The sequence below is a fragment of the Chiloscyllium plagiosum genome, chromosome 28 (assembly GCF_004010195.1).
Source record: "Chiloscyllium plagiosum isolate BGI_BamShark_2017 chromosome 28, ASM401019v2, whole genome shotgun sequence".
Lineage (NCBI taxonomy): Eukaryota > Metazoa > Chordata > Chondrichthyes > Orectolobiformes > Hemiscylliidae > Chiloscyllium > Chiloscyllium plagiosum.
In genome coordinates this window covers 12,963,672-12,976,745 of record NC_057737.1, presented here as the reverse complement: position 1 = coordinate 12,976,745, position 13,074 = coordinate 12,963,672, and the positions used below count along the sequence as shown (strand labels likewise).

General features: G+C 42.7%; 2 protein-coding genes across 5 annotated transcripts in view; one reads left to right on the top strand and one right to left on the bottom strand.

The window, feature by feature from the left end:
* The window catches only part of ccdc92ba (coiled-coil domain containing 92Ba), an 81,977-nt gene that overhangs the window by 35,671 nt on the left and 33,232 nt on the right, over positions 1-13,074 (top strand). For all 4 annotated transcript variants that reach the window (XM_043718330.1, XM_043718333.1, XM_043718331.1 and 1 more), the window contains exon 3: positions 7,761-7,808. In XM_043718330.1, coding sequence (XP_043574265.1) covers positions 7,761-7,808 — 48 coding nt within the window. The remainder of the gene's footprint in view (positions 1-7,760; positions 7,809-13,074) is intronic.
* Positions 1-13,074, bottom strand: part of rap1gap2a (RAP1 GTPase activating protein 2a) — a 516,227-nt gene that overhangs the window by 478,579 nt on the left and 24,574 nt on the right. The window lies entirely within an intron of this gene.

The window sequence follows — 13,074 nt, the reverse complement described above, 5'->3', positions numbered from 1 at the left end:
CAATAAAAACTATGTGGGAGCTCACTTCACCAATGCAGGGATTCTGTGGAATGACTCAAGGCTAAATGGTAATATAGAACTGAATCCACATTCAATTCTGTGTTCAGAAACTTTAACTGCTGTTTCATTGGACCCACAGGATTTATGTTTGTTTTTTTCTTGAATCAATAGAGCTTGCATAATAAATTTTAAAACTGCACACTTAAGGGAAGTGTTGGATTGTGTAAGGGAACCTTGTAAGTGGCTCAGCTCATAGAGAACTAGGAAAGTACATGATTCATAAAAGCTTTCTGTCAGCCTCTGGGGGAATATCCACGGAATGATAAACATCTTTTCTGCACATTTGTGAAATATGACCAACTGTTTTCCTACGTTAGTATTAGTTCTCATTTGTACGATGGTTTGGATTTTATCATGGGTGTCAGCTGTGCCTCTCCAGAGTCAGAATCATTACATTCTGCTTTTAATTCCCATTGCAAGCGCAAAAATCAAGACTAATTCGCCAGTGTAGTACTGAGGGAGTGCAGCACTGTCAGAGATGCTGTCATTCAGATAGAATGTCAGATAAATCCCCATCTTCCTAATTGTCAGGATGCAAAAGATGTCATGGTGTTGTTGCAGAGAAGAGTAGGGGAGTTATCCTTTAGTGGTATTATCACTTAAATATTAATCTAGAAACTCAGCAAATGTTCTAGAGATCTGGGTTCAAATCCCACCATGGCAGATGGTGCAATTTGAATTTAATAAAAGACTGGAATTAAGAGTCTAGTAATGACCGCAAATCCATTGTCGATTGTTGGAAAAACCAATCTGGTTCACTAATGCCCTTTTAGGGAAGGAAATCTGCCATCCTTACCTGGGCTGGCCTACAAAATGACTGCAGACCCACAGTGATGTGGTTGACCCTTAACTGCCCTCTGGCAATTGGGGATGGGCAATAACTGCTAGCCTGGCTAAAGCTGCCCACATCCCATGAGTAAATAAAAAGAGAATCGCCTGGCCAATTCTTATTCCTCAATCAACATCTCCGAAAAAACAGATTATCTGATCACAGCCGCAGTGCTGTTAGAGGGACCTTACTGTGTGCAAATTCGCTGCTGTGTTTTCTACATTCTACAGTGACTACCCTTCACATTTACTTCATTGGCTGTGGAGTGTTTTGTGACATCTGGTAGTTGTGAAACAGGTGATATCAAAGCATCTTCCTTTTCTTTCTTTATTGCACTAAAGAATTCTGGGTGGGAGGAGAGAGTGAAGGTGGAGGTGGCAGCAGAAGATGCCAAATAGTATGAAATTTATGCAAAGCTTTGGATTCTCCCATTACATGTCAGCCAATAACATATTGAGTAGGGAGTTCTCCAGTGTCTTCCTTCAATTACACCCCCAATATTCAATTAATTAGCAATTCACCACACAAGATAGAGATGTGTGATTGATTTTTGTTTACATAACAGATATAAAGCGTAACTCTGTGAGAACATGATGAGGCACTGCACAATTGCAGTGCAGGTACAGGTCCAATTATCTGTTTATTAATCCTCCACACGAGCCCCATCTCTCACTATCAGCAAGCCTTCTGTAAGATTAGAAAGCTATGTGCTCTAGTTCTCTTTCAGAGCATCCTTGCTATTCCTGCCCCAGCTGAAGTACTCTCCTCTTCAACCTTGTGCCACGTCTGAGGCGCGGTGACCCTCAGGTTCATCTACCACCAGTCATCTTTTTCTCTCATAAGAAGGCAGCCCTATGATCTGGAAAGACTATTTCAACTTTTTAATGTATTTCAATTACCTCTTGAAGTAGTATGTTCCACTTTGCAAGTGCCCTCTGGACAAAGACGATTCTTCTGAATTCATTTTGTTTGTGACACAGCTATGTTTATACCGCCTAGTTTTGAAGGCTTCAAAATGTAGCAGTATTCTGTCTGTTTGCCTTATTGAACCAGTTAATAGGTCACCCCTCGACCTTCTCTCTTCCAATGGAAACTGTCTCCACTACTTCAATTTTTCTTGATAATTATAATTTCTCAATTCTGGCATCATCCCTGTAAGTCATTTGTTTTGCATCTTCAGTGCCTCATATTCTTTTTCATAATATAGAGACCAGAACTGTGGTCAGTATGTGTGATTGGACCAAAGTTCCATTCCAATTTAACATACCTTCACTTTTCAGTTGTGTTTCTCTAGAAATGAACCCCTTGCTCTGTTTACATTTCTTTATGGCCTGATTAACCTGCATTACTATTTTTAAATTATTTGGCAATCATTATAATTACAACATTAAAATTCAAGATACAGTATTGAGGTGCTATTGAAACAATCCTTCTTGTTCTCCAAAACTAGAACTTCAGCATTGGAATATATCAAGATAATGAACACAGCTACAAAGTCAGAGGAGACTACGTTTGCAGGAACAAGATGAATGACTTTAACACTCTATTCAAATACTCAACATCATAAACACATTTTGAGTCAACCCATTAATATACTGTGTGGTATGTTATGGACCAGGCCAGACCCCCCTCAAAACATTCTAAGAAAGTAGCCCAGATTCTAACTTTTCCAGTTGTTTTAAGCAGGTGTAAGTGGATATTCCAGGAGAGATGCAGCTGGCCCAACCACTTAGTTTTAAACACAACAGAATTTATTTACAGACTACTGAATGAAATACGAACAAAAGAGAACAGAATAACTTAACTGATCCAAACACCCAATGGACTATCCCAATTTGATGATGCTGTTCCAAATTCCTGCAATAATCGCCATAAACACCCCTTGGCAAAAAAGATAAAATCAAACACAGGGTGATACAGAAGAGAGAGAGAGAGAGAGAGAGCAAGAGATGGCAGAGGGACTCAGCATGGAATACCTTCTTCCATGGAGCTGTTTCTTGGTCCAGCAGCCTCAAAAACTGACTGCTTGCTAAAACCAAGCCCAAACCAGAGAAAATCTGAGGTGGGAGAACTAGCCATTCGCCTTTCATTGAACAAGTGATTTTTAAAAAAAAACTTGAAAGCCTTTTCAAATAGATAAACCCAGACATCTTGGCAACTCTGCCTCGGATAACACTTTTGGAAAAAAAACCTAGGACAACCTTGTTAAAGGAGCAGCATGGTCACAGGTATTACTCATCAGGAATTAGAGGAAGCTTGTATTGTATATTATGTATTTACACTGTTAAAAGTTAGAACTAGGAACTCACGTTATGTTTAAGTCTTTCAGTGGGTTCCTTTTTCACAGCTGGACTAGGGCTAACATAGAGTTTCAGAGAACCTGTCTGAACTAGTGTGGTGTCAGCCTGCAGAATAAACAAGATGAGTTCTTATTCCTAGAAAGTTGAAGTGTGATTATTCAAACGTCACAGAACTCCTATCAGAATAGCCTTCAGTATTCTAGGAGTAGCAGGCAGGAGATATTTGAATCTAGATATAGAGGTGTGATTGAGTTGTCAGTCCAAAGACATTTATTGAACCACTTTATTTCAATTAAAAATTCTTGTGTATTATCATAGAAATTGTCTAAGTAAACTGGTCGTGCTATAATTGCCCTATTCCTGATTGTAGAAAGTGAGAACTGCAGATGCTGGAGATCAGAGTCAAGAGTTATGTGCTGGAAAAGCACAGCAGGTCAGGCACCACCTGAGGAGCAGGAGAATCGATGTTTCAGGCATATAAGCCCTTCATCAGGAATGTGGTTATAATATGATATGCGTATTGTGATACAATCATAAATCTGAAACTTCCACCAGTTGTTTCGTTGCTATATCTCTTATTGTGCAAGAGTGGGAATCATTCAAGTCTGTAGGGGTGCTGAGGTGGAGTCAAAGATGGAACAAAGATTTTGGACGCACAAGTTCAAAGCAGGTGTTCCAGAATTCTGTCTGACAGAAATGATATTGGTGTCCCGATAATGCGATGAAGATTTATGCTGTATGGCAGATGTTTGCTGCCTTCCTGTGTCCAGCTATTGCTCCTGTGCAGACTTTCTGCTGCATTTGGATTTGATTCACTATCTCCACTTCCCAAGAGAGAATGTAGAGGATGGGTATTAGTGAGAGGAGGTCCATTCCATTGAGCAAGCAAATGGGGAAAAAAACATTGCAACTCCAATATAAGACAAAGGAAATATATACAACATTGTTCTTCAGCGGTTAGCACTGCTGCTTCACAGTGCCCGGATCCAGGTTCAGTTCCAGCCTCGAATGACTGACTGTGTGGAGTTTGCACATTCTCCCCGTGTCTGCATGGTTTCAGTCCAAAGATGTGCAGTTTGGTGGATTGGCCATGCTAAAATCCTCATAGTGTCTAGGGATATGCAGGCTAGGTGGATTAGCCATGGGGAAATGTGGGGTTATGGGGATAGGATAGGGGTCTGGGTGGGATGCTCTTTTGAAGTATTCAGTGGGCTGAATGCCCTCTCCCCACGCTGCAGGAATTGTTGATTCATTCCTTTTGTTTTAGAGAATAAGTACCCACCTCTAACAGGACCACTGTCCACAGTAGCACTATTGATATCAGCTGTTTTGCTGAAGGACTGGGGTAGGATTGTGAGCTTCCAGTGGAAGCAAATACAGAGGGAGATGGGCATGACCTTGTTGGTTTGGGGGCAGTTTCCTAGCACCATCCAGTGCCTCCGGAGATGGGGGTAAAGCAGGGCTACTTGTCCACAAGTGGCAGGTTTCCACTTGAGGCTTCTTATAGCACTGTGAAGCGTATTGTCAGAGACATCTGGGACCAATGGCCTGGCCTGGAGGTGATCTGCTGGCAACAGACTTGGGAGTCAGCTCTCCAGGCAGGCCTAGGGATCCTCTGTGCCTGCCTGAGTTCAGCTGCAGGCCATCCTGTGGTTCCCTCCCTCTTAGGCACCTGAATGGACAGCCTGCTGCTTCCCCAGCACTGGTGGGCTTCCTGTTGCCCCTCCAGCCTCTATTAACCGCCCACTTCAGAGGGTCGGTACAGGCCACCAGGTAAAACCACATTCTGTCACTTTTCGTCACACGATGCCCAGAGGGTCGGTTTCAGAGGGTCGGTAAAACCACATTCTGTCACTTTTCGTCACACGATGCCAGCATACAGCACCCAAGTGAGCCTGACTCTGAGCTCCTGAAGCTCTCCACGGAAATCCCCCAGGTTTCGGTTCCTGTCAGTCCATGGTGTTTCCGACATTCCCCATGCAGCCCATGAGCAATTGTGATGTTCAAGATGTGATTTTCAACAAAGTGCCACCTTAAATCTTTGTAGGAACATTGCCTCAGCCAGTTGCAGGATGCCAATCAGCATTCTCACTTTGGTTGGAAAAGACCAACCCTCAGCACTTTCTGTTGTTTAAATACACTCCACATTATGATGAGCAATCCCAGGAGATCAGGAATCTGACCATTCCCTACTCTCAACCAACACGGTAGAAAGTTTGAGCAGCTTTTAAGTGAAAGGTGAATAACTAAGTCTTAGAATGTGTAATGGGGTAATTAGATGTTTATCCCCCCCTACTCCAGGGTGATAGCTCTTTGGGTACAGGCTTGTCATACCCTATGAGTGAGTGATGGTAGTTTAAGCTGCGTGCAGGTACTTCAATTTTTGAAGTTTGCATCACATATAGACAGGGTGGTTAAAAAGGCATTTGGCGTGCTTGCCTTCTTTGCTCAGACATTTGAGTGTAGGAGTTGGGACATTATTTTGAGGTTGTGCTGGACACTCTTCTGGAATATTGTGTCCAGTTCTGGTCGCCCAGTTACAGCAAGGATATTATTATTAAGCTGGAGAGGGTTCAGAAGAGATATACCGCAATGTTGCCCAGAATGGGAGGTTTCAGTTATAAAGAAAGGCTGGGACTTTTTCACTGGTGCATAGGAGGTTGGGAGGGGACCTGACAGAAGCTTATAAAATAAGGAGAGGTACAGATAGAGTAAATGGCAGTTGTCTTTTCCCTGGGTTGGAGGATTTCAAGACTATCGGGTACATTTTTGAGGTTAGAGGAGAGAAATTTAGTAAAGACATAAGAGGCAATTATTTTACAGAGGGTGGTTCAAGTATGGAATGAACTTCCAGAGGAAGTGGTGAATGCAGGCACAATTACAATGTTTAAAAGATGTTTGGATAGACACATGAATAGGAAAGGTTTGGAGGAATTTGGGCCCGGAGCAGGCAGGTGGGACTAGTTTAGTTTGAGATTATGTTCAGCATGGACTGGTTGGACCAAAGGGTCTGTTTCTGTGCTGTATGACTCCATAACTCTACATGCCCCCTTAAAGGTACATGCACATGATACCACAACAAGGACAGTCAATTTGCATACAACACTCTCTCCCACAAACAAGAATGTAATCAGATAAGCTATCTTCAGTGATCATGACTGAGGAATAAATATTGGCAGGAATAAACTCCCTTTGAAATAGCACCCATAGGATTGTTTTACATTCACCCAAAAGGTCAGAAAGGATCGTGGTTTGCTATCTTGTCTGAAAGACCACATGCTAGTGAAATAAATCACTATTACCCCATTGCATAGTGCCATCCTTCAGAATGTTGTGCTCCAGCTTTGATGTGAGACTTGAACTTACCACCTTATAATTCAGAAGTGTGTGCTACCTGCTGAGTGCATCCCTGTATATCTTGTGCATGGTCAGCTCTCCTGAATGAGGCTTGATAGTGAGCATTCGGTCATTGGGCTCACCCATCAGTATGGGGTGAATTGAGGAGGTCAAAATACCCCAGCAGCACCTAGAGTCAGTCGAAGCTCCCCAACTGAGATCAGCTGTTCTGGCACATGCCAAGTTGTGCCAGAAGGTCATGTGCCGCAAATGCAGTAATCCATCATCTCAGAATAAGGACTGACCTCCTTCCAGAAGCCATGGGGACTGCTTGCTTGAAAACCACTGAAATTCTAAGTATCAAGTGACCCACTTGCCTGTATTTTGCACTAGTTGGAGGAGTACAGAACTTCACTCTCTCAGGCTTCCACCTTTCACCAATTCAAAACGTTTAGTGAGTCACAAGAAATCACATGGTCCAGGGCTAGCTGGATGGCTCAGTAGGTCCTTTGTTGTCCGTTATCATTCACATGTTCATCAATCCAAGTGGATTGGGTGGGCCAGTGTCATGGAACGAGTGGGATCATGTCTATCTGACCTCACTCATTGTCTCCTTCACTGTACTTCCAGTCACTGATCCCAAAGGAGCTCATTCTACAGCTCTCTGTCTACTCTGTCTCTGTGAAGGCAATGCAAGTGGAGTCTTTCTTTGTCCTGAGTACTTAACATTGCCTTATTGCTGATGATGAAAGCACATTGTAAACTCTGTTGTTGAAATTACTGATAGGCACCTCCAAACCTTAACCAAAATGGTATAGGAAGTCACAGTTATTTCTTTATAAAAGAAAAGCAGACATTGTTTGGTAGAGTTTAAGTTTGAGTCCATGCTACTTGATGGGAAGCCTCTGCAAGCACACACCAAGGTTTTAGAGATACAGTAGTCAGGAGTTTACAACCAACGTTTGGAAAACCGTACCCATTGCAGGTCCAGACCTTTAATATGAGCTGCCAGAAGAGACAACCTCAGTTGTGAATACTGCTCATTATGTTGTCCTCTTGATATTCATTCAGTCAGCTGACTTAATAAAAGAGGCAGGTGGCAATCCCATCCCTCTCCTGTTTTCCCCCGCCCCGTTCTCTAACCGCCCCCCCACTCCTCCCAGCCCTGTGCACATAATGGCTGCAAGAGTTGAACCTTCTCCATACTGATTTGTACTGTTGGCTGTCTTTTTCAGAGTTGACCTGTGAACTAACATTGAAGTCATCAAGAAACGGCCAATCAGGTAAGCGATGTGCAACATGGCAACTTACAATGTTGCATATTATTTTGGAGTATTTTATTGTGGAGCTTAGCACTGTAAGGTCAAAAGTAACATTGGAAGCATCAGGGTAAAGGAAACTCAGCAGCTGCCTAAACTACTCTGGCAGTACTAGAGACCCCGAGCAATAAGTTGCCATCTGCACTGATCTTGCATCTTTGACTCCAACAATACTGAGGCTTTAATACTGAGGGTGATCTCTAAAACAAGAGAAAGGTTGTAGCAAGGGAAGAGGCCAATCACTGATTTTGAGCAGTTTGTGCACTGCCCTCTCAAACGACAAGCGAATTAATCCCAAATGAAGTAGTGTCCTTTGGGCCAATTAATCCTTTGGTGGATGTTTATTGTGTCATGTCAGAGAATGAACAGGAGATCATTCAACTTATTGTATCGTTGCCAGGTCTTTGGTACAGATATCTAATTAGTTCCACCTGCCTACTCTGTCTTCATAGCATTGTATGTTCCCCCCTTCGAGTATTGATCCCATTGCTTTTTGAAAGTTCCAATTGCACCACCCTTTCAAGCAAGGAATTCCAGATCCTCATCAAGTCACTGCATTAAAAGAAAAGTTGTATTTGGCTGTTTTGGTAATCGTCTTTTGTTCTTTTGGTACCAACCTCCTATCACTGATAAAAAGTTTCTTTTAACTTGACTTATCAAAGCCCTTTTTGTCTTATATTCTGGTGTAATTGACGTTGCCAAATCATGCTTTTCTGGCATCCATCTGTTTAGACATGTCCAGTGCCATAAGATCTTTTTTTACTGTCTCCAGATTTGCTCAGATGATGCAGAGTTAAGCCTGCAAACCAGTGACAGTGAAAGAGGAAAATAGGGAATTAGCACAGGAGCGGACAGAAAGTTGGCACATCATTTAGTTTAGTCATTAGTGTTGGCCATGCACGTTGGCAATAGATGTGCCATCAGTCACTCCAAAAATGAACATTACCAATATGAACTCACAAACAGTTCTGACAAAAGGCAGTGCCTTAAATCTAATGTTTAAATAGTTTTGCACAGCTGGCTTACGACTGTGAAGCTTTAGAAAATTACCAAATTTGTACTTTGTAGTGCAGTGATCATTTTGGAAATGTAAAACAAATAATGGTGGTTACAGAGGTAGACTGGCAGGATCAAACCAGCAGCCTGTTCTGAAATCTTTTCAGCGATTGTTTTCAAGGTAAGTTTTAATTCACTCAAAGCCAAGGGGGTTACATATCTCTTGATAACCAATCAGGGACTAAAGCCCTCTTTGTGCAAGTTGGTAACATGCACAGATAAGCAGTGTTCAGAGTACCTGGTTTAAGGTGATGGAATATGTCAAATTTCATTTCTCCTCACATGGGATTCTACAATTTGTCCATGCCTTGAGGAACATATCTAATTAGTCTGCCCCTTTTACCTGCTGTGATAATGTATGTGGGGACTGAAACAAGGCCAATGCTTTCTGGTGACTGAATAAATAAAGTCTTCTATTTGATTGGGTGGAATTTGAACAGATGTCTTCCAGATGCCCAATTCTGTTTTTGAGTGAAACCTGAAAGCTAATGCCATTGCTCCTGAATTCTATAATGTCCGCACCAATGATTTTTGCACTGACCGAGAATCTCTTTCCAGCATCCTGTAAACCAGGAGAAATTATAAACAGCTTCTACTGAATGCCCACCTTTCCCTCGACTAAACATGAAGCAATAGTTTTCTTTGCAAAATTGCTCCACTCAGCATCTATCACATTTGGTGGATATTTACCAATAGGCAGCTTTTTGATAATTTGAGTTTTACTTCACGTTCTCATTTCCTCCACTTATACCAAGACTTGTACACTTGGACTGGGGAGAGTATTTCACTCTTGGTTAATGCAGCTCTTGAAGGATCTCTGAACAACCCAGAAACTGATCTCAGTGTCATGAGTTTTATACCTAGGCCAGCCAGATTGTAACCTGAGAAGAAAAGTACTGCCCATTCTTTATTCTGTCAACTTTGTTTTCTAATGTTGCCTATACTTAGCACTTGGTTCTCACAACAAATTTAAAACAACGATAGTGCAAGTTTTGCATAAAAGTCTAAAGGTTACTACAGACTGCAATTTATTTACAGCCCAGAAACAGACCATTTGGCTAAGCAGGTCTGTACCATTGTTAGTGTTCCACCTAACCAATATCTCATTCTTTTACTTTCTCTCTCCTTATCCAGTTAAATGCATCTATACTGTTCACAACAGGGCATTGCTACTGTAATCAACTATACATTAACGTAGGATGAGGCAATGAACACGGTGGGTCAGTAGTTAGTACTGCTGCCTCACTGAACCAGGAATCCGGGTTTGATTCAATCCTCGGGTGACCGTCTGTGTGGAGTTTGCACATTCTCCCGATGTCTGCATGGGTTTCCTCCAGCTACTGTGGTTTCCTCCCATAGTCCAAAGATGTGCAGGATTGGAGGATTGGACATGCTAAATTGCCCCAGGGATGTGCAGGCTTGGTGGGATAGCCATGGGATATGCAGGGTTATAGGGATAGGGTGGGTAGGTGAGCTTGTGTGGGATGATCTTTGGAGGGTCAGTAGCACTCTCAGCTCAATAGGGCTGAATGGCCTGATTCCACCCTGTAAGGATTCTATGATTTCTTCGTATACACTAAATTTCCATTGACTGCCTTGGCTCAGTGGGCCACTTGAATATATAGAAGTCGAGCAGATGGTTGTGCATCTGAGGTTAGTGCCATATGTGTCCTGACCAACTACAATGTCAGAGTGCTAGGACATCACACTGGCATCCACAGCTAACCTTCTGCTCTGAAGCTGACGCCTGACATCCTTGAGGTCCCAGAAATGAATCCAGGGAGAAACCAGTAGCTGGTGAAATATTAATTAGACGTATTTCCCTGGGACCATCACAGGCATCAAACAGTCAGCCATTTTGGTTGGGACGGAAGGGCCTTTTGTGGATACCCCCATTTCCCTCCTCACAGGCCTTCCCCCTCATTGCAAACACTGCATGATAACCAGTGCACACCTTTTGATCGCTGGGTTTTCTTTCACGTTCTGGTTTCCTCTGCTCGTACAGAGTCTTGTTCTCCTGGACAAGGAACTAGGTTCCCTTGCAAGCCCAGAGGTATGATAACCACAGCCTCCCGTGGCTAGTATAGAGGTGGCCTCCCTGAATGTGTGCAGCAGACCACTGCAAAACCTCCAGGGACAAGTCTCAGACAGTCACTAACTTTCTAACACTAAGTCCAAAGCACCTCATCTACAAACCTGACACCCGGCCCTTTAAATAATGCCAGCTGGGATATGGAGGGTGATTCCCTGGGGCTACTGTTGAGCTGAGACTGCTTATTGCAGACACGTGCAGTCCAAGTTTCTGAAATGGGCATGAAATCAGCCAGAGCAGCTAAATGATTTTCTGGTAGCTCTCCCTGGCACTTCTCTGGTGTGCCCACACTCACTCACTTCCTATGCCAGAAATGTAGCCTGCACCATTTTTGTCTTTTGGACCTTTTATAATATCACTATCAATGGTCCCACACTGCCCAACTCTGAATATCTTGTATTCTCACTTGTACTGTAGTACAGGAGTACAGTGAAACGTTTTTACAATGGTTGCTTTTTAATGGTACATCTTTAGTACAAGTACCCAGGTACAAATCTTAGAGTTTAAAAAAAAGTAGTGTTGTTATACAAAAGAGTCTCTGGAGGTGATATGCAACATTTAATGACTTTTAAAATCATCTTTCCAGAAGGGCAGGACAGTCAAACTTTATACAGTACCATGGGATCCAAGGAAAGATGTAAGAGGTTTGAAGGAAGGTACACCTGTGTTGGGTTAGCACTGTGCCTGTCAGATAGTAAACAGAGCAGCACATCACAGGGGTGTTGCATTTGAGGAATTGGATTCAATCTCGGAACATAAGTGAGAGACTGATGAATGTTACAGTGCAGATCTCCACTGCAGTTCCCTGCTGGACAACTCAGTGATCTTTAAACCCAGCAGAAATTAGCTGCATCATGTCCGGGAAAGGTTAATACACAAGGACAAAAGCCCGAGCTTACTTATCCAGCTCTGCCAATTACATTCTTGGAATGGCTGTCTCAGCAGAAATTAGTTCTCATAGACCAGGAAAGGGCTGGAGCCAGCGATCTTCTAGGGCAACTCACTCACTGGCTATTAGACTCACTAAGCCATTTGCCGAGTTCAGAGAGCTTGGCTTTTCACAAAAACCAGTGGTTTCAAAGTGAACAAATTATTAATGTACTAAAGTGTCCGATGTCTCAGTGAGCTACATAAGGCTACATTAAGAGAGATGGCCCAAAGCTTGATCAAAGATGTGTACTGTAAGGAGTCCCTTAAAAAATAATAGGAGATGGAAAGGTGAAAGGAGAGGTTGGATCCTAGGCAGCTAGTGACAGGGGCACCAACGTTGGAGCAATCACAATGGAAGATGCTCAAGTGGCCAAAAATAATGGAGTGCAGTTATCTCAGAGGGTTTTGTGAATTACATATAAATGGGAAGGGGTGAAATCAAGGCATTGCTTAACAGGGGGCAAACTTAAGTGAGGTGAGATGATTGGGTAAAAATGACCTGAGTGAGAGAATAAGCACAGGCAGTGTGTTCATATTTCCATATTGTAATACCTCATCACCAGTTAGTGCAACTTCTAAGAGGAAACAATGCTTTAATCAGTAAGATTGAAAATGGAGAACTTAATAGTTTTATATGTATTTTATTCACAGTGGCAATGTGGGTCAGTTTTTGTGGTGTTGGTTCAGAGGTAAATGATATGGTGTCTAAACTCCCATTCTTGCAAAATAGTGCTTACATAGTTACATGGTATAGAAACAGGCCCTTCAACCCACTATGTCTTTTCTGACAAACACCAAATGACACTAATCCCATTTACTTGCATTTGTTCTGTAGCCTACTATGTCCCAGCATTTTAAGTGCTCTGAATTAGTGGTGCTGGAAGAGCACAGCAATTCAGGCAGCATCCGAGGAGCAGTAAAATCGATGTTTCGGGCAAAAACCCTTCATCAGGAATGCAGGCAGAGAGCCTGAAGGGTGGAGGGATAAAGTGAGAGGAGGGTGGGGATAGGGAGAAAGTAGCATAGAGTACAATAGGTGAGTGGGGGACGGGATGAAGGTGATAGGTTGGAGGGTGGAGTGGATAGATGGAAAAGAAGATAGGCAGATAGGACAAGTCATGGGGACAGTGCTTAGCTGGAAGTTTGGAACTG